At 40.5% G+C, this 18,743-nt stretch overlaps 1 protein-coding gene across 2 annotated transcripts; it reads left to right on the forward strand.

Moving 5' to 3' along the window:
• Positions 1-201: 201 nt before the first annotated feature.
• On the forward strand, positions 202-18,404 carry LOC117710394 (interleukin-36 beta-like). 2 transcript variants are annotated; one of them, XM_076937487.1, is made up of 5 exons: positions 202-468; positions 1,383-1,464; positions 1,933-2,040; positions 11,762-11,901; positions 13,182-18,404. In XM_076937487.1, the coding sequence occupies exons 2-5, from the start codon at positions 1,386-1,388 to the stop codon at positions 13,392-13,394; spliced, it is 540 nt and encodes a 179-aa protein (XP_076793602.1). In that variant the 5' UTR covers positions 202-468; positions 1,383-1,385; the 3' UTR covers positions 13,395-18,404. The 2 variants fall into 2 exon arrangements, with proteins under 2 accessions (XP_076793602.1, XP_076793601.1); XM_076937486.1 differs by having other exon boundaries at positions 202-375.
• The last annotated feature ends 339 nt before the right edge of the window (positions 18,405-18,743 follow it).

Below are 18,743 nucleotides of genomic sequence, written 5' to 3' on the forward strand. Positions count from 1 at the left end.
AGGGCTTTGGTGTTAAGCTGTTCACTGAGTCAAGACAGCCACACCTCTGACTCAAGGCCATCCAGAAGCCACCTTCTCCACCATGACTCAACTTCTCGCCTGTGTATTTCCTCACTATTTGCTGCTGTGATTGCTGCTTTCGTTGCCCCAGGAGCCTAGACAAGCCACACCTATATTGCCTCCCTGCCTCCTCTCCACACCCTTCCAGGCCCTTCTTGCCAGCCCAGGTTTCTTGCTAAAGTGGGCACACCCAGGATCAGAATATAGTGATACTGCCTTGATAATAAGGTCTGGAGTTACAGACTGGCCTCACTGCCTGCATAGAGAGCTACAGTCATAACTTTGATCCCAGAGACAAGACCTCTTTGGACCAAGGTAATTTCTGCTGTTCAGAGCCTTGTGAGGGAAAACATTCTCTGCTTTCTGTCCAGCCCTGGGTGTTCCTGTGGCCTTCACTCAAGATACAAGGTACTGGAAAAATTAGGAGTTGCTTATAATTAGAGTGCTGCTTGTAATGATCTCCTTCCCTGCCAAAAGACAACTCTCAAGGGAGGCATTGAGGGTCCTGGCTATAGGAGGTGATCAATTGGTTGCCATTGTAAGAGACTGTATACATCTACCTGGTGCTATTAACAGAATCTTATACCCAAACATCTCTATAGAGACAAACTTCTGATGGGGTTATGAATGGCCACATGCAGAATCCTTGGCAGTGTCTCTCTGGAGAAAGAGTAAAGGAATACAGAAGTCAGAGGGCCGGTTTGCTGCTAGATGTACAGGAATTCTGTTTAAAAGTAGGAAAAACTGTCGTTTAAGCTGTGGGAAGAGCTAGAACAGAGATGGACAAGTACACTCTACTTCCCCTAAGCCTGGTGATTCACTGCAGAAGAAATACCTGTCATAATTAAACCTCCCCACCATCCAGATGTGATGGTGGATAGCACTTCAAAGTCATCATAGCCTAGTCACCAAGTGATGGGAGCTTCCACTCAGGGATTGCTGTCCTTGTTATGTCCTAAGTACACTCTAAATAGTAATCTGTATGCTACAAAGATGGCTCAGTGTTTAAGAGCCCCTGCTGCTCCTGTGGAGGGTCAGGGTTCCAACCCTAGCATCCACACTGGGAAACTCACAACTGTCTGAGGCTCTAGTTCCAGAGCATCAGACTACCTCTTCTGAGCACCAGGAACACACATGGTCCATATACATACAAGCAAGCAAGCAAAATACTCATGCACATAAATACAACAGACAAGTCATTAAAACATTTTAATGTGAGTATAGGGTGAGGATTTAGGGAAACTCTCACTAAAGAATTCCATACAGTTCTAGGAGCATCTAAGAGAAAAATGTTTTTTTTTTTTTTCCTTTTTCTTTCTCAGGCAATGATGGCTTTCCCTCCACAATCTGATGTATGTTATACTCCTTCAAAAAGTTCTGAGGCTGGGATTATCAAAAAAGGAAGTAAGTATAAATCACAAATCAATTTTGACTATCTCTGTCTAGTCTCACCAGGGCCTGCTTCACTTTCTTAGCCACGAATCTCTTTGCTCTGGCTACAGTACTCAGAGGCGCACACACTGAAATCTCAAGCTCTTTTCCAATTAGTTGTATTTGGAATTATCTGTTCATTTTGACTAAGATGGTAAAGAAAAAATTAAACAACATACTTGTGCTTGGTTAATAGTTGTGGTTATTGTTGCCATGTAGAGACTTTACTGAACATGTCTTGCAACCAGGAATGTATTCAGTCTTTTCTGTGCCTTGATCCATAAACCCGGCTGCCTTATTTCCCTTTCCTTTGTTTTTTATGGCCATGTCTTCTCAAAGCAATACTTATCACAGAAATTCAGAATTCATTATTATTAGAATGGACCCCAGACCTTAAAGCTAATTATACCCACACCTGTGTCTTTTTCTGTTATCTGGCAGTTCAGCCATTTCCCAGAACCTACAGAGTTTATGACTCCCAGCAGATGGTGTGGGTCCTGACTGGAAATACTCTAACAGCGGTTCCTGCTAGCAACAACGTGGAGCCTGGTAGGTGGCATGCCATAGTGCTGGTGAAGAGCCTTCAGTTCCACTGGGAGTGGACGTGAGCCTGCACAAACCTTGTGCTGCTCTTTCCCTGGTCACCAATCTTATAGTTCAGAGGAAAGGCAAGAAGAAAACAGTGTTCCCCTTCCACGTATAGGAAAGCCTATACATAGAAATGACACTGCAGGGAGCCAGAAATTCCCCTCATGAAAGCATCTTCAAATAGGAAAGGTTTTTGTTCCCACAATCACTGTTTCTTTTTAGAATGGTGTTCCTCTAAATTCCAACAGGCACCTATTCATGTTTATAGATTCAGACTCTCATCTTTCCACTGTGGAGCTTACACACTCTTCTCTCTTGGCATCTCCTCTTCTAATAATGCTGAAACATCCCTTTTTCCCACTGAAAGGCAATCCATCTCAGCCTTGTCTTATTTCTTTAAGACTTCTATATTTTTCTTAACTCCTCACTTTACCTTGTCTGCTCCACACAGACCTCTTAGATCAAATCCCCAGTCTTGATACTAAAACTACCTCTTGATTCCCACATTCTCTCCCCACCACTACTTGTTTTAGTCAGATTTTCATAGTAGGACAGACTAACCTCAACACCACCTAAATAATTTTAAAGCTATGTAAAGGTTGATTTGGGTCTATAATCTCAGAGTTTTCAAAGCTTTCTGCTGGCTCCATTACTTGTTTAAGTCCATGTAAAGAGAGACACATGGTATGGTAGGAAAGAACTGCTCATCTCATGGTGGACAGAAAGTAGGAAGAAGGTTCCAATCTTCTTGCTTGAAAGAAACATCAACAGTGACCAATTAGGTCCTGTGTCAATAACTCATTCAACTATGAACTCACCAATGGATGATGAAGTGAGAATTCTCATGATCTGATCACATCTCAATAGTGCCACCAGATGGTGTTCAAACCTTCAGTATACAAGATTTTGAGGAATTATTTCATATTCAAAAGCACAACAATATTCTGTTTTCTGTTACAATCATAGACAAATTTCAATGGAAAGTTGTTTACACAACTTGCCTTCTTTGATTCTTGGACACATTTATATCATAATAGCCTGCTTCAAAGTGTTAAATTTGAGAGAGAGAGAGAGAGAGAGAGAGAGAGAGAGAGAGAGAGAGAGAGAGAATTCTGTTTGCATATGTGCTACAGAGAACTTTCTATCTGAAAGAATATACTCCAAATTGTTAATACTGGATACTCTTCCTTAGGGAATAGAGTTTGCTGGTGTTCCTTCCTGCTTTGATGTATACACCTGTATATAATTTAAATATATAACTAGCATGTGTTATTTCCATAGTCTTTATTAAATAATTTAAAATCATCTTTTAAATTTGTTACAGAATATGTACACTTATTTTCAAGAAAAGAAAGATAATAATAAATATCATTTGAGCTCCTTCCTTAAATATAATTACTATTTTTGATCTATATTTTTATTTAACAACTGGGATTACACTGTGGTTTATGGGGGTGACTGTACACTTGTTTGCTAATAAGAGAGAAGTATTGTTGTTGTATTTATTTATTTATTTATTTATTTATTTATTTATTTATTGGTTTTTCGAGACAGGGTTTCTCTGTGTAGCCCTGGCTGTCCTGGAACTAACTCTGTAGACCAGGCTGGCCTCGAACTCAGAAATCCGCCTGCCTCTGCCTCCCAAGTGCTGGGATTAAAGGCGTGAGCCACCACCGCCCGGCGTTGTTTTTATTTTTTATTGAATATTTTATTTACATTTTAGATGCTATATCCTTACCCCAGTTCCCACCCCCACCCCCACCCTCCACCCAGGAACCCCCTACTCCATCCCCCCTTCTCTTGCTTCTATGAGGATGTGCCCTACCTACCCATCCACTCCCACCTCCCCACCCTTGAATTCCTCCACACACAGCATCCAGCCTTCATGCCACCAAGGATCTCCTCTCCCACCTATGCCCCACAGGGGAATCCTCCATAACATATACAGCTGGAGCCATGGGTCCCTCCCTAAGTGCTCCCAGGGTGGTCGTTTAGACCCTGGGAGCTCTGGTTGGTTGGTACTGTTGCTCTCCTCATGGGGCTGCAAACCCTTTCAGCTCCTTCAGTCTTCTCTTGAACTTCTCCATTGGAAACCCCTTGATCAGCTCAATGGTTAGCTGTGAGCATCTGCTTCAGAATATGTCAAACATTGGCAGACCTCTAAAGACACAGCTATATCAGGCTCCTGTCAGCATTCCTGATATCCACATCAGCGTCTACCTTTGGTGACTGCACATGGGATGGATACCCAGGTAGAATGGTCTCCAGACAGCCCCTCCTTCAGTTTCTGTCCCACACTTGGTTTCCATATTGGTTCCCTTGAGTATTTTGTTACTCCTTCTAAGAAGGACTAAAGCACCCCCACTTGGTCTTCCTTCTTCATGAGCTTCATGTGGTCTATGAGTTGAATCTTGGGTATTTCAAGCTTCCGGGCTAATATCCAATAATCAGTGAGTGAATACCATGTGTGTTCTTTTGTGATTGGGTTATCTCACTCAGGATGATATTTTCTAGTTTCATCCATTTACCTCAGACTTTCTCAAATTCATTGTTTTTAATAGCTGAGTAATACTCCATTGTGTAAATTACCACATTTTCTGTATCCATTGCTATGTTGAAGGACATCCGGGTTCTTTCCAGGTTCTGGCTATTATAAATAAGGCTGCTAAGAACATAGTGGAACATATGTCCTTGTTATATGTTAGAGGAGCCTATATGCCTAGGAATGTTATAGCTGGGTCTTCAGGTAATGCTATGTCCAATTTTCTGAGGAACCACCAGACTGATTTCCAGAGTGGTTGCACCATCTTGCAATCCCACCAACAATGGAGGAGTGTTCCTCTTTCTCCACATTCTTGCCAGCATCTACCATCACCTGAGTTTTTGAACTTAGCCATTCTGACTGATGTGAGGTAGAATCTCAGGGTTGTTTTGATTTGCAATTCCCTGATAACTAAGGATGCTGAACATTTCTTTAGGTGCTTCTTGGCCATTCGAGTTTCCTCAGTTGAGAATTCTTTGTTTAGCTCTAAACCCCATTTTTAATAGGGTGATTTGGTTGTCTGAAGTCTAATTTCTTGAGTTCTTTCTATATATTGGATATTAGCCCTCTATCGGATGTGGGATTGATAAAGATCTTTTCCCAATCTGTTGGCTGCCATCTTGTCCTATTGGCAGTGTCCTTTGCCTTACAGAAACTTTGCAGTATATCTGGTTTTATGTAGAGGTCCTTTATCCACTTGGACTTGAGCTTTGTACAAGGAGATGAGAATGGATTGATTTGCATTCTACATGTTGTCCTCCAGTTAAACCAGTACCATTTGTTAAAAATGCTAATTTTTTTCCACTGGACAGTTTTAGCTCCTTTGTCAAAGATCAAGTGACCATAGGTGTGTGGGTTCATTTCTGGATCTTCAATTCTATTCCATTGATCTTCCTGCCTGTCTCTGTATCAATACCATGCAGTTTTTATCACTATTGCTCTGTAGTACAGCTTGAGGTCAGGAATGGTGATTCCTCCAGAAGTTCTTTTATTGTTGAGAAGTTTTCTCTATCCTGGGTTTTTGTTATTCCAAATGAATTTGACTATTTCTCTTTCTAACTCTATGAAGAATTGAGCTGGGATTTTAATGGGGATTGCATTGAATCTGTAGATTGCTTTTGGCAAGATGGCCATTTTTACTATACCATTCCAGCCAATCCATGAGCCTGGGAGATCTTTCCATCTTCTGAGATCTTCGATTTCTTTCTTCAGAGACTTGAAGTTCTTGTCATACAAATCTTTGACTTGCTTGGTTAGATTCACACTAAGGTATTTTATATTATTTGTGACTATTGTGAAGTGTGTCATTTCGCTAATTTCTTTTTCAGCCTGTTTATTTTTCACGTAGAGAAAGGCTACTGATTTGTTTGAGTTGATTTTATAACCAGCCACTTTACTAAAGTTGTTTATCAGGTTTAGTGGTTCTCTGGTGGAAGTTTTGGGGTCACTTAAGAATACTATCATATCTCCTCCAAATAGTGATATTTTGACTTCTTCCTTTACTGCTTGTATGCCGCCTTTGACTTCTTTTTGTTGTCTAATTGCTCTGGCTAGGACTTCCAGTACTATATTGAATAGGTAGGAAGAGAGTGGGCAGCCTTGTCTAGTCCCTGATCTTAGTGGGATTGCTTCAAGTTTCTCTCCATTTAGTTTGATGTTGGCTACTAGTTTGCTGTATATTGCTTTTACTATGTTTAGGTATGGGCCTTGAATTCCTGATCTTTCCAAGGCTTTTACCATTAAGGGATGTTGAACTTTGTCAAATGATTTCTCAGCATCTAGTGAGATGATCATGTGGTTTTTTCTTTGATTTTGTTTATATAGTGAATTACATTGATGGATTTACAAATAATGAACCACTCCTGCATTCTTGGGATAAAGCCTACTTGATCATAATGGAGGATTGTTTTGATGTGTTCTTGAATTTGGTTTTCTAGAATTTTATTGAGTATTATTGCATTGATATTCACAAGGGAGATTGGTCTGAAGTTCTCTTTCTTTGTTGGGTCTTTGTGAGGTTTGGGTATGAGTGTGATTGCCGCTTCATAGAATGAATTGGATAGTGTTTCTTCTGTTTCTATTTTGTGGAATAGTTTGAAGAGAATTGGTATTAGGTCTTCCTTGAAGGTCTGATAGGATTCTGCACTAAAATCTGGTCCTGGGCTTTCTTTTTTTTTTTTGTTGGGGAGACTTTTAATGACTGCTGTTACTTTCTTAGGGGTTGTAGTACTGTTTAGATGGTTTATGTGCTCCTGATTTAACTTTGGTACCTGGTATCTGTCTAAAAAGTTATTCATTTCATACAGATTTTCCAGTTTTGTTGAGTATAGGCCTTTGTAGTAGGATCTGATGATTGTTTTTTTAAATTTCCCCAGTTTCTGTTGTTATGTCTCCTTCCTTTTCAGTTCTGATTTTATTAATTTGGATACTGTCTCTGTGCCCTCTGGTTTGTCTGTCTAAGGGTTTATCTGTCTTGTTGATTTTCTCAAATAACCAGCTCCTGGTTTTGTTGATATTTTGTACAGTTCTTTCCGTTTCTACTTGGTTGATTTTGGCCATGAGTTTGATTATTTCCTGCCATCTACTCCTCTTGGGTATATTTGCTTCTTTTTGTTCTAGAGCTTTCAGGTGTGCTGTCAAGTTGTTAGTATAGGCTCTCCCCATTTTTTTTTTTTTTTTTTTTTTTTTTTTTTTTTTGTGGAGGCACTTAGAGCTGTGAGTTTTTCTCTTAGCACTGCTTTCATGGAGTCCTACAAGTTTTGGTAGGATGTGTCCTCATTTTCATTAAATTCTAAAATGTCTTTAATTTCTTTCTTAATTTCTTTCTTGACCAAGTAGTCATCATTGAGTAGGGCATTGTTCAGTTTCCATATGCATGTAGGTTTTCTATTGGTTTTGTCATTATTAAAGATCAGCCTTAGTCCGTGGTGATCTGATAGGATGCAAGGGATTATTTCAATCTTTTTGTATCTGTTGAGGACTGTTTTGTAACCAATTATATGGTCTATTTTGAAGGAGGTATCATGAGGTGCTGAGAAAAAGGTATATTCTTTTGTTTTAGGATGAAATGTTCTATAGATATCTGTTAAATCCATTTGGTTCATAACCTCTGTTAATTTCATTGTGTCTCTGTTTAGTTTCGGTTTCCATAATATGTCCATTGCTGAGAGTGGGGTATTGAAATCCCCCACTATTAATGTGTGAGGTGAAATGTGTGTTTTGAGCTTTAGTAATGTTTCTTTTATATATGTGGGTGCCCTTTCATTTGGGGCATAGGTGTTCAGAATTCAGAGTTCATCTTGGTAGACTTTTTCTTTGATGAGTATGAAGTGTCCTTCCTTATCTTTTTTGATTACTTTTGGTTGAAAGTCAATTTTATTTGATATTAGAATGGCTACTCCAGCTTGTTTCTTGACACTCTTTGCTTGGAAATTGTTTTCCATTTTTTTTACTCTGAGGTAGTGTCTGTCTTTGTCACTGATGTGTGTTTCCTATATGCAGCAAAATTCTGGGGTCCTGTTTATGTATCCAGTCTGATAGCCTACGTCTTTTTATTTGAGAATTGATTCCATTGATGTTAAGAAATATTAAAGAAAATGATTGTGGCTTCCTGTTATTTTTGTTATTGGAGGTAGAATTATGTTTGTGTAGCTATCTTCTTTTGATGTTGTTGGAAGTTTACATCCTTGCTTTTTCTAGGTTGTAGTTTCCTTCCTTGTGTTGGTATTTTCCATCAATTATCCTTTGACGTGCTGTGTTTGTGGGAAGATATTGTGCAAATTTGGTTTTGTCATGGAAAATCTTGGTTTCTCCATCTATAGTGATTGAGAGTTTTGCTGAGTATAGTAGTCTGGAATAGTGTTTGTGTTCTCTTAGGGTCTGTATGATATCAGTCCAGGATCTTCTGGCTTTTATAGTCTCTGGTGAGAAGTCTGTTAATTCTTATAGGTCTGCCTTTATATATTACTTGACCTTTTTCCCTTATTGCTTCTAGTATTTTACTTTGTTTTTTGCATTTGATGTTTTGATTATTATGTGACAGGAGGTATTTCTTTTCTGGTCTAGTCTATTTGGCATTCTGTAAGCTTCTTGTATATTTAAGGACATCTCTTTCTTTAGGTTAGGGAAGTTTTCTTCTATAATTTTGTTAAAGATATTTACTGGCTCTTTAAGTTGGGAGTCTTCACCCTCATCTATACCTATTATCCTTAGGTTTGCTCTTCTCATTGTGTCCTGGATTTCCTAGATGTTTTGGGTTAGGAGCTTTTTGTATTGTGCATTTTCTTTGACAGTTGTGTCAATGTTTTTCATGGTATCTTCTGCACCTGAGATTCTCTCTTCTATCTCTTGTATTCTGTTTGTGATGCTTGCATCTATGACTCCTGATCTCTTTCCTAGATTTTCTATGTCCAGGGTAGTCTGTCTTTGAGATTTCTTTATTATTTGTATTTCATTGTTAGATCCTGGGTGGTTTGTGGTTTTCTTTAATTCTTTCACCTGTTTTTTTTTTTTTTTTTTTTTTTTTTTTTTTTTTTTTTTTTTGGTGTGTGTGTTTTCTTGCAATTCTTTAAGGGATTTTTGTGTTTCCTCTTTAAGGGCTTCTACCTGTTTACCTGTGTTCTCCTGTACTTCTTTAAGGGAGTTACTTATGTCCTTCTTAAAATCCTCTATCATCATCATGAGAAGTGATTTTAATTCTGAATCCTGCTTTTCCAGTGTGATGGGGTGTCCAGGGCTTGCTATGGTGGGAGAACTGGATTCTGATGATGTCAAGTATCTTTAGTTTCTGTTCCTTATGTTCTTGTGCTTGCCTTTTGCCACCTGGTTAACTCTAGTGTTACCTGCAGTCACTGTGTCTGACTGGAGTCTGTCTTTCCAGTTATCTTGCTTCTGTCAGAACTCCTCAGAGTCCAGATGTCTCTGTGATCCTGTGATCCTAAGCTTCTGAGTGGAAGAACTCCTGGAACTCAGGCCACCACTGGGATCCTGAAATCCTCCTGCTCTAAGGGCAGTAGTTCTTCTAGGATGATTCAGGATATGGTGTCTTCACAGGAGCAGACCAGCTATGTGTTCATGAGTCTGAGTGGAGTCACTCCTCTAGAATGGCTCAGGGTATGATGTCCGCTGCTCTTAGCTCACTAGCTCCTCTAGAATGGCTCAGGATACAGTGTCTCTAATAATTTCAAATAAACTGCTTTATGAACTATTTCTTTAATTTCATGATGAATCATATGTGTTATTATTCTCCAAAGATATCACTATATACATGAGTAAAATAATCCTTACATAGAATTTTCAAAAGAAATTTGACATCTAGATTTTCACTCCCATTTCCTTCAGTTCATCTATCCAAGGCCACCTTTAGCACCCACACCTAAATAACACACCTCTGTTCTTGAATAACTTGGAAAATAATAGATAGCTTAGTCTTGAACAGTCTTCACCTTCCCTCTCTGTAAGAACAATTATTCTTGTGCGTGTAACTCTCTTCTCTTTTGAATGTCTTTGTTTCATATTCTCTTGGAAATATATGAATGATTGGACTCCTCAAAGCTCTATCTGCAGTAATACAGTCTCTGTGAAGGGATGGCAAGTTATCTTTGTTTAGTATGTGACTTCTATGCTCATGACTTTGCCACTTATGTTCCCAACAGTGACCTCTGAATGTTTTACTCCCGTCCTTTCCAAAATCTTTTGTTTTGTGTGCCCTCAAAAGGAACTGTGTATCTATCTTCTGGAAGTTGCTGAGAAGATCCATTAATGTCACTACCACCCAGTTTGTTCACTCACATCACAAGAACAGGAGGTACCCTGATGATTATGGGATGATTCAACCCAGTACAGACTGATAATTCTGTGGACAATATGCCTCATTTCTGAGACACAACCTCCCACAACCTGGGCCACCATTGTAACTCCCTCACTACCCTCCTTCCCATTTTGTTTGGATAGTTCCATCTATTCACTTCATAGCAGAACTATGAACTATCCTCTTAATATATAAGATTAAATATGGTTATGTCCATGTGTCTGTTCATGGAGAGCACAGGAGGAGGGAATGAGGCCTAAGTGCACCATTCTGCTTTCAGATCCTTGAACACAGAAGCTCTTTTGTGTGCAAAGGACTTCCTTTACATGTTGTATTCTTTCTCCAACCCCTCCACTGCCTAGTTGCCATTTTTTCATATGAGTGTTTTCTCTCTTAGCCTTACTATCTGGACTTGAAATCCACTTCTGCAAAGATGTATTCTAAATCTGGCCTCACTCTTGTTTCTCCAGGCTTTGATCACTTCCCCCCAAACAGTTTTTGGTAATTTTTCTTTTTACATTTCTTTCTATTTTCTCAATAGTTTATAGATTTCGTAGGAAATGATGATGGCTGTCTTGCCCTAAGTCAAATCTCCAATGCCCACATAGTGCTATGTCTTCCATGGGTAGGTATAAAGTAGTTGTTGAATGGATTTGTTTTCCTGTCCTCTGTTAAGAAATAGATACAGAATACTCAGACTCTTAGGAATCTCAGCCTAAATTATTAGATATTTAAATTCAACCAAGAATGAAAGAAATCTCACACAATGAGAACTTAAATAACACAGTGGTACATTTCTTTCATATATAAAAACCAGTGGGCCAGCCCAGGCTGGGTTCCATGTTGGTTTTATGATGCCACCAGAGGCCAAGAATTCTACCTTTCTGCCTCAGCAACCTCAAATTTACCTAAGCTATCATTTACGTGTTTGACGTAGGTAACAAGATGCCCCTAAATGTGACAGACAAAGTCTTTTGAGGTGAGTCTAGTCTTAAGGAGCAATTTTAGAAACCCTACAACATACGTCCTCTCATATCTCATAGGCTACATAAGTGCATGACTATATTAATATTTTTAGCTGCAAGGATAATAAGATTTTATTATATTTTTGGGAAACAATAGACCCAGGTGACAACTGAAGTTCTGGCATCAAGAATAAAAAAGTCTCAGGGAAGCAATGGAGAATCACTGTTGTGTAGCTAATGTGGGAAGCTTTGATGGAGAAAGATTCTCACCATCCCTGATTTGGAGGGATAGCAGGGCGGAAGGTGAAAACTGGATTTATCTGTGCTTGAAGTCTGACATCTTCCCAATTTTCCTTGTGTTTCCAGTCATTCTTAGCTTAATAGCATGTAGAGACACGGAATTCCAAGATGAAGAGAAAGGTAATCTAGTTTTCCTAGGAATCGAGAACAGAAGTCTCTGCCTCTTCTGTGCTGAGATTGAGGGCAAGCCAACTTTGCAGCTTAAGGTGAGTGGGTCCAGTCACTGATTGAAGTAAGTCAGGAAGCCTTCTGTCTGAGGCTACTTATCAGTTGCAGTATTATAGTACAGTGTAACAGTATAGCCATGCAAGCTTGTAGCATTCACAGTAAGGAAGAAACGTTCACCTGTCTACTTCCCAAATAAGTAACAGTGCTGCTGAATACATAATAGATATAGCCTTCTTTAAACCCCAGGGCAAAGATCCTGTGAAATCAGAGCATCAAAGCCATGGAAATGTTTCTGCAAAGTGAAGGAAAGGTGGCTTCTCCATCCTTGGTCCTGGATAACTTTCTCTCAGACATCCATAGACATGCTAAATTTTACAGTCAGGCACAGGATTGCTAATCTGGATTTTTCACAGTACATGTTCATATTAGTGTGCTAAAAGAAAGGATTTATAATTAAAACACAAATCCTTTACTAATGACAGAAATTATAATGCATAAATTCACTCAGAGGTTGGGACTCTAGGCTCTCTGGCATGAAGCTGTAGATGGATGCACATCAGGATGCATACCCACCCTTACCCCATTCTGTTATAGGGAACACAATGCCTCAAAGAGTCAGTAACTCTCTGTATCACAGGATCTTTAGAGAAAGACAGGTTATTAAAAATTAATGGGTGCCTGTTTTGATAGCTTGTTATTTTTTCATCTGTCTGCATCCTTAATCCCTATCTCTCCTATTAGATAACAGTTGCTTCCTTGATATGTACCCACTGCTCATTTACTGTAGCCCTTTTCACTGGTACTCTGTGGGGAAGAAAATCTCGTGGGCGGGGGGAGGAAGTCCGGCGGCAGAGTCCCAGGGCGGTCCGACATCAGGATCCCGGGCGGGCTTCCCGCGCCGCCAGCAGAGGATCCCACATTCACGAAGCTGTCGGTGGGCTGGCCAGCGGCTGCATTGGCAAGGTTCCAGGGTTCCAAAAGCTGGGAATCAGGCGGAGAGACCATGGACACGTGGAGTCCGGTTTTCCAAAGCTTTTATTGTTCATGGCATGGTGAATGGATTCAGGTGTTGTGCGCTTACCCCGCCAAAGGCCAGGGGACTCTCATTTTATAGGGAAGGAAAAACGGGAGGGAATAACTTAATTAGCTAAGCCCCTGGCTTTTTGATGATTCATTAATATTTAAATCTCTGGAGGTGGAGACTTGTTAGTCACACCCTCTACCTGTCCTATGTGACTGAAGGTAACAGGTTAAATGGAGTTACCTCGTCCAAGGCCCAACAGTACTCCTCATTAACACACCTCTTTTTTTCCCCTAGGATGTAGACATCATGAATTTGTACAATGACGAAAAAGCACAGAAAGCCTTTCTCTTCTATCATGGCACAGACGGCTCCACTTCTGTCTTTCAGTCAGTCTTCTATCCTGGCTGGTTTATAGCCACCTCTCCCACCAAAAGACATAAAATCATCCTCACACAGCAGAGGGGTGAAGTTAATAACACTAACTTCTACTTAGAATTTGAAAATTAAATATGGCATGAACCATATGTGGCCAGTTCCAGTCTAAAGAATCAAACCGTTAGAGAATCTTTTACTTGGAAACATAGCAAGGCATCTTAGAAGACCACCAAGACACCTCTTCTCCAGACATCCATGTTCAAAATGCCATTCATTTGAACATCATTCCAGCATGACATCCAAGAATCACTTTTATCCTTTTCTGATCTTGTCCACCATCCATTCAGCTACCAAGTCCAGCCAAGTCACAGTCTTCTTACATGCAACTCTCCCTCCCTGTTCTCACAGGAGCCAATGGAGCAGAGATGTGGACTCCAAACCATCAATGCAAGATTCTTCCTTCTTTACTTTATGTGTGTTTATTGTAAAGTATTATGTATATTTAAATGGATGACAAATAACTAAAAGGTAAATCCCAAGAATGAGGCGATATAAAAGAACATCTTCTGTGCCTTGGTAATTGAGATAGATTCAGAATATCATCAGTTAATAATTTGACACACAGTATAAACTTGCATTATGGTGACTTTTAACCAAAGTTAATATAAAATGAATCCAAATTTCAAAGAGTCATTTACAGCAATTAGAATTTCAAACTAATTATACTGTTTTTATTTTACTTTATAAGGTGATTGGAAATTGAAGGGTCAGCTCAGATATTTTCTTGTATTGTCAGGAATTTTAGGAATGTTTTTGGGGTAGGATCTTTAATATGCCACAGGCTAACCTTCTGGCTGATTCATCTCTGTTTTACAATATTTACATTATATCTATTCTTAATGTGGTTGCTGTCTTTCTGCTATGTCTTATTTAATCCTTCTTAACTCTTGGAAAAGCCTCTGGAGACAGGCCCATTCACCAGTGAGGTTTTCACTCACTCAAGTGAAGTCCCTGGATGGTGCAAGAGGGTTGGATGCCAGAGCTGAGAGTATGGGGGCTAGGAATAGCTGGACACCTCTAAGGGTGCTGAGTGAGCTGGGGCTTTTCTTTTTCAAACATGAATCCTATTAAGACAGAATAAGAAAGATGAACTGAAAGTGGACCTTTGCAGAGAGGGACAGAAGATGCATATCTAGTAATTGGTGCAAGAGAAGACAGGCTTGGAGTTTAGAAACCCTCTTATCTTTGGAAGGGTGCAACATCCTGACTCCATATCTCTAATGAAAAGCAAAAGCATGTCCAGCAGATGGCGCTCCCGAGTGTTCAGTGCAGCCATTCCTGAGCCAGAACCTTGATATATTCACTGCCTTGTACACACCATAACAACCCCAGGAAGAAATTATTAATATACCATTGTCTGGGTGGTAAAATTAGCCACACAGGGGTTTGCCTGACCAGGGTGACATATTGAGATTGTCTGTTTAGGAGAGAATTGTCGTGGGAGTATATAGGAAAACCAAGTCTTGTTTCTTCTTAGGTCAAATGAGACAGTGAGTACCAGATCATAAGGGTGACTGGTTCCTTCCCATACCTGTGTGGAGAGGCTTGCTGTCATTGTTCCACTGTTGTTGTGGCCGTCATGTATTCTACTGTTTCTAGTGCTGCTTTTGTTTTGTAGTTGTAAGGTTGTTAACTTCTTAACAGTGTTGTAACCCATCTGACTAGAATCCACTTTACCTGCCTGTTGAATCTGTTCTGAGGACTCCTTGTCAGTTTTGTGATCTCTACAATATGGAAGTGTCTCAAAATATATCTCTAAGACAAGCAACCCCAGCTCTTAGGAATGTATTGAAAATGGAAATTCTAAGACCCCAGCATGGACCATGAACCTCCTGCATCAGAAACTCTGGGGTTAAGGCTCAAGGGTCTTTTTTATATATAAGCTTTTAGTTTATGATGATATACACAAAAATGATAATATGACCTTATAGGAAATAGTAATAGTCACCAGAGCCTGAAAGTCATGTGTACCTCAACCTCGGCACTGGGAGGGAAGTTTGAAGAACAGAGTAGGGGTCCCAGTCGATAAGTGAGAGTATTACAACTACACAGGCTCATGATCAAGTAAGGACATGATAGTTGAAAATCACATTACAGTAAAAGCAGGTTTAAGAATAACTTACTATTTAGGAGGTGAAAGAGCAAAATACTGGCAATACCAGGGCAATGTCTGGTCTTAAATTAGTCCAGTTGAACATGACCTAAGTGATATGTGGGTCCTGACCATTCATGCTCTCTCTATATATCACAGTCTCAGTGCTCAGTCCACAACGAAGGTTGAGAACCACACTTCAGAGAAGCATCGTGGGATTTTGTAGCCAACCAGAAGGCAGAACCTCAGGCCAAGCCAAACATACTAACTACAATCTACAGGTGATTCAGGGTATAGTAATCAGTAGGGGAGGAAAGGTTTAGTTTAGCTTGGTAGCTATCAATCGACCTGTACCTGCCTTGTGAATTCATCAGACTCTGGAGGCAGAAAAGATTCCAGGGAGAATCTAGCGTAAGCCAGAACTGAGAAGCTCAGATCTCCTGTGACCTATATTGTTGTAGTTAATTAGGATCTTACATAGAGAGTCATCACTACTATAAGCACAGAGCAAACTGATACATTGGGCACACTGATACAGGTTGATCAAATGGGGCCATGAACATTTTGTAAGCAGGTCTGACTCATTAGTGCAAAAGCCACAGAGGATACAGTCCCATACCAGAAAGGAGGGCTGCAGGGAGGAGGCAGCAGGATTGTGGAGCGTGGCAGGAGGCTCCATCCCATTTTCCGAGTGGAGAAGAATCCATTGAGTAACCAGGCGCGGGCCTTGTGCTCATGCATGGGAGGAGTACAATTTTAGAATAACTCTTCATTGTAATTGCCTGCCAAAGACATATTATTATGTGATAGAGATATTATTAGCACATCTGACACACTATACCTGACCTAGTACAAAGAGAAGCCCCTGGCCACTGTAATAGATAGTACTATACATTTAAAGAAATTAGGGGTTTGAGACAACCTCTGTGAATTTTTGAAGTAGGCCCTGCAGTGTGTGTATTCCTTTTTGTACCATGCTGGGCTCCTGGGTACCCTCTGCCTCTTTCCTTCCCCCAGTCTTCATTACTTCTATCTTGGCTCTGCCCTACCTCAGTCATTGCTGTTGGTATAGTGTCCACTAGCTAATCCTGGGTCCTGTCTACAGTTCACACTCTTTCTTAGCTTGGACTAAGTCTGTGGGGCAGTAGACTGTGCCAGGAAAATTGGTAAGGTTGAGTGGGTTGGAAGCCCCATACCCTCTGAGAAGACAGTAGCAGCTTCACCAGCTTCAGGTCAGGCCCCTGTCATGCGATCACACTCCCTACACAGGAATGTGACCTGTGATTAGGTAGATCAGAACAGAGTTCTCCATGCTAATGAGGTATCTAGAGGCCCTGAGGGTTTAGCCAATAAGCTTCCCTTCACAGATATTACTTCTTGTAAAAGGTATTCAATATCTGGTCCACCCTGATGAGGTAATATGCACCCATTTTCCATGATGAACAATCAATAAACAGTTTGGAACTAAGGACTGTCTTTCCCATCAAGAACCTCTTGGGGAGCATGGAGAAAGCCTTTATCTATGGAGCTATGCAGCCTAAGTCTACTGCCAAGGCCCCTTTATGCTCTCAGACAATTTCTGATGAGCTGATCCAGAGTTCCTCCTCCCTCAGGCCCTGGGCTCCTCAACCTTCCGGCCTTTTCTGTTCCCAACATCCCATGACCCAGTGGTTTCTGGATGCCCAGGAGTTTGGGAGTTACTGACCCTGGGCTCCTCATTCCAGGCCCATGGACCCCTGACCCTCTGTCCCCAACTCTTTGTGAGGTTTCCAGCAGTGACTGGATGCATGGGAGTCAAAGGAACCCCAGCTTTGGCCTTCCACATCTTAGGCTGTGTTCCCCCCCACCTCCACCCCAGCAGCAATATATTTGCACTTCCCTTGAGCCCAGCACCTGATGCCTGCACAGGGTAAATATAGTCTAGCATCTCCATGTTTAGTGTGCCCAGCTGTATTCCCACAGTCCAGCAGCACGGGGATTCACAAGGAACCACATCAATCCTACTCATTTAAATAAGAATTAAAATTCTTCCAAACCTTTCTTGATAGGCACTTTTAGTGCTGTTCTCATTTCCTAGATGAGAACACTGAGGTTTGTCCTAAGTCCTAAAGCAGTAATATTCAAAACTTGTATTTGAATCCACACATCAAAATCCAGGTCCCATGTGCTTAAGCCTAAGACAATACTCTTATCTCACTTAAAGTCAAAATCCAGAACTTAATGAAAAAGACTTTTACCTTCCAGAAGGAGCCAGTCCTGAAACAGACCTGACAGAAGGCTACAATAAATCCCTTCATCTTTTTCAAGGCTTCAGTGGGCCCCAGCACACCTTGGAGTCAGAACCTACCCTGGTTCATCTACACTTCTTGAAATTCTAGTAACCCTGTTGGTGTGACAGATACAGTTGACAAAAATAAACACACTGAGTTTTTGTTTGAGGCTAGCAAAACTGACAGCAATTAAGAAAATACTCTATCAAATGCCTTTCTTGGAATCTTCTCTAACCCATATCATTAGCAGAGCATGAAAACTATCAAGTTCTGTGGCTATAGGTCATTTCTTATTCAAACATTAAATTTTTGATAATTCTTCTTGCTACCTTGAACTATTAGGCACCTGTGGAGCATATGATAATGTATAACTTAAGAAGGTCTAACCTGACACTTGTAATAAAAAGAGAAAAGATTTGGGTGCATGTTGCACTTTGGAGTTAGCTATATTGATGTGTTTGGTTGACACTGTGGGAACTGGCTCTAAGTAGAAGTATACAGGAATGGTTATGTCCAGGTATAGTATCCAAGGAATCGGGGTCAGTTACCATCTAGTCAAGAGATAATGGGAAGGAGTGGGTGGATCTGAGGCAGGGAGCAGTGAGGCTTAGTAACACACGTCACAGAGCCTCTAGGTATCTGTGCTGCCACTCAAAACAGAGCCTTATATCTAAGTAGGTTCTGAGTCTCCTAAAGGGTAACAGTGTTAGCAGAATAGAAACTCAGGGTCTAGAATCAGAGTAATGGGAATATTTAGAAATAAGTTGCCTTATTTCTGGCTGGTCAGTTGCAAGCAGTGATAGTTGCTTCAGGCTAAATTAAGAAAAATGTATACTAAAACAAAAAGAAGCTTATCAAAAAGAATACTGGACATATTCATATAAACAGAGATCACATGACCCCAAACCACAGAGGAGTTACACCACATGGCACAGTGGTGTCTGTACACTTTCCCTAAGTAGGAGATACCCAGCAGAAACAGTGTAGAGAAAAGCTTTTGAACATGGAACTCCACAGCATGGGAGGCTGAATTAACCTCTGCTGGTGACACTGTCAGGG

Source organism: Arvicanthis niloticus, chromosome 6, assembly GCF_011762505.2.
Source record: "Arvicanthis niloticus isolate mArvNil1 chromosome 6, mArvNil1.pat.X, whole genome shotgun sequence".
Lineage (NCBI taxonomy): Eukaryota > Metazoa > Chordata > Mammalia > Rodentia > Muridae > Arvicanthis > Arvicanthis niloticus.

Excerpts from the sequence above, each read along its gene's own strand:
- LOC117710394 (XM_076937487.1), top strand. The coding sequence starts at position 1,386 with ATGATGGCTTTCCCTCCACAATCTGATGTATGTTATACTCCTTCAAAA. Across the intron at positions 2,041-11,761 it reads TAGCAACAACGTGGAGCCTG|TCATTCTTAGCTTAATAGCA; the intron begins GTAGGTGGCATG and ends TTGTGTTTCCAG. Across the intron at positions 11,902-13,181 it reads AGCCAACTTTGCAGCTTAAG|GATGTAGACATCATGAATTT; the intron begins GTGAGTGGGTCC and ends TTTTTCCCCTAG.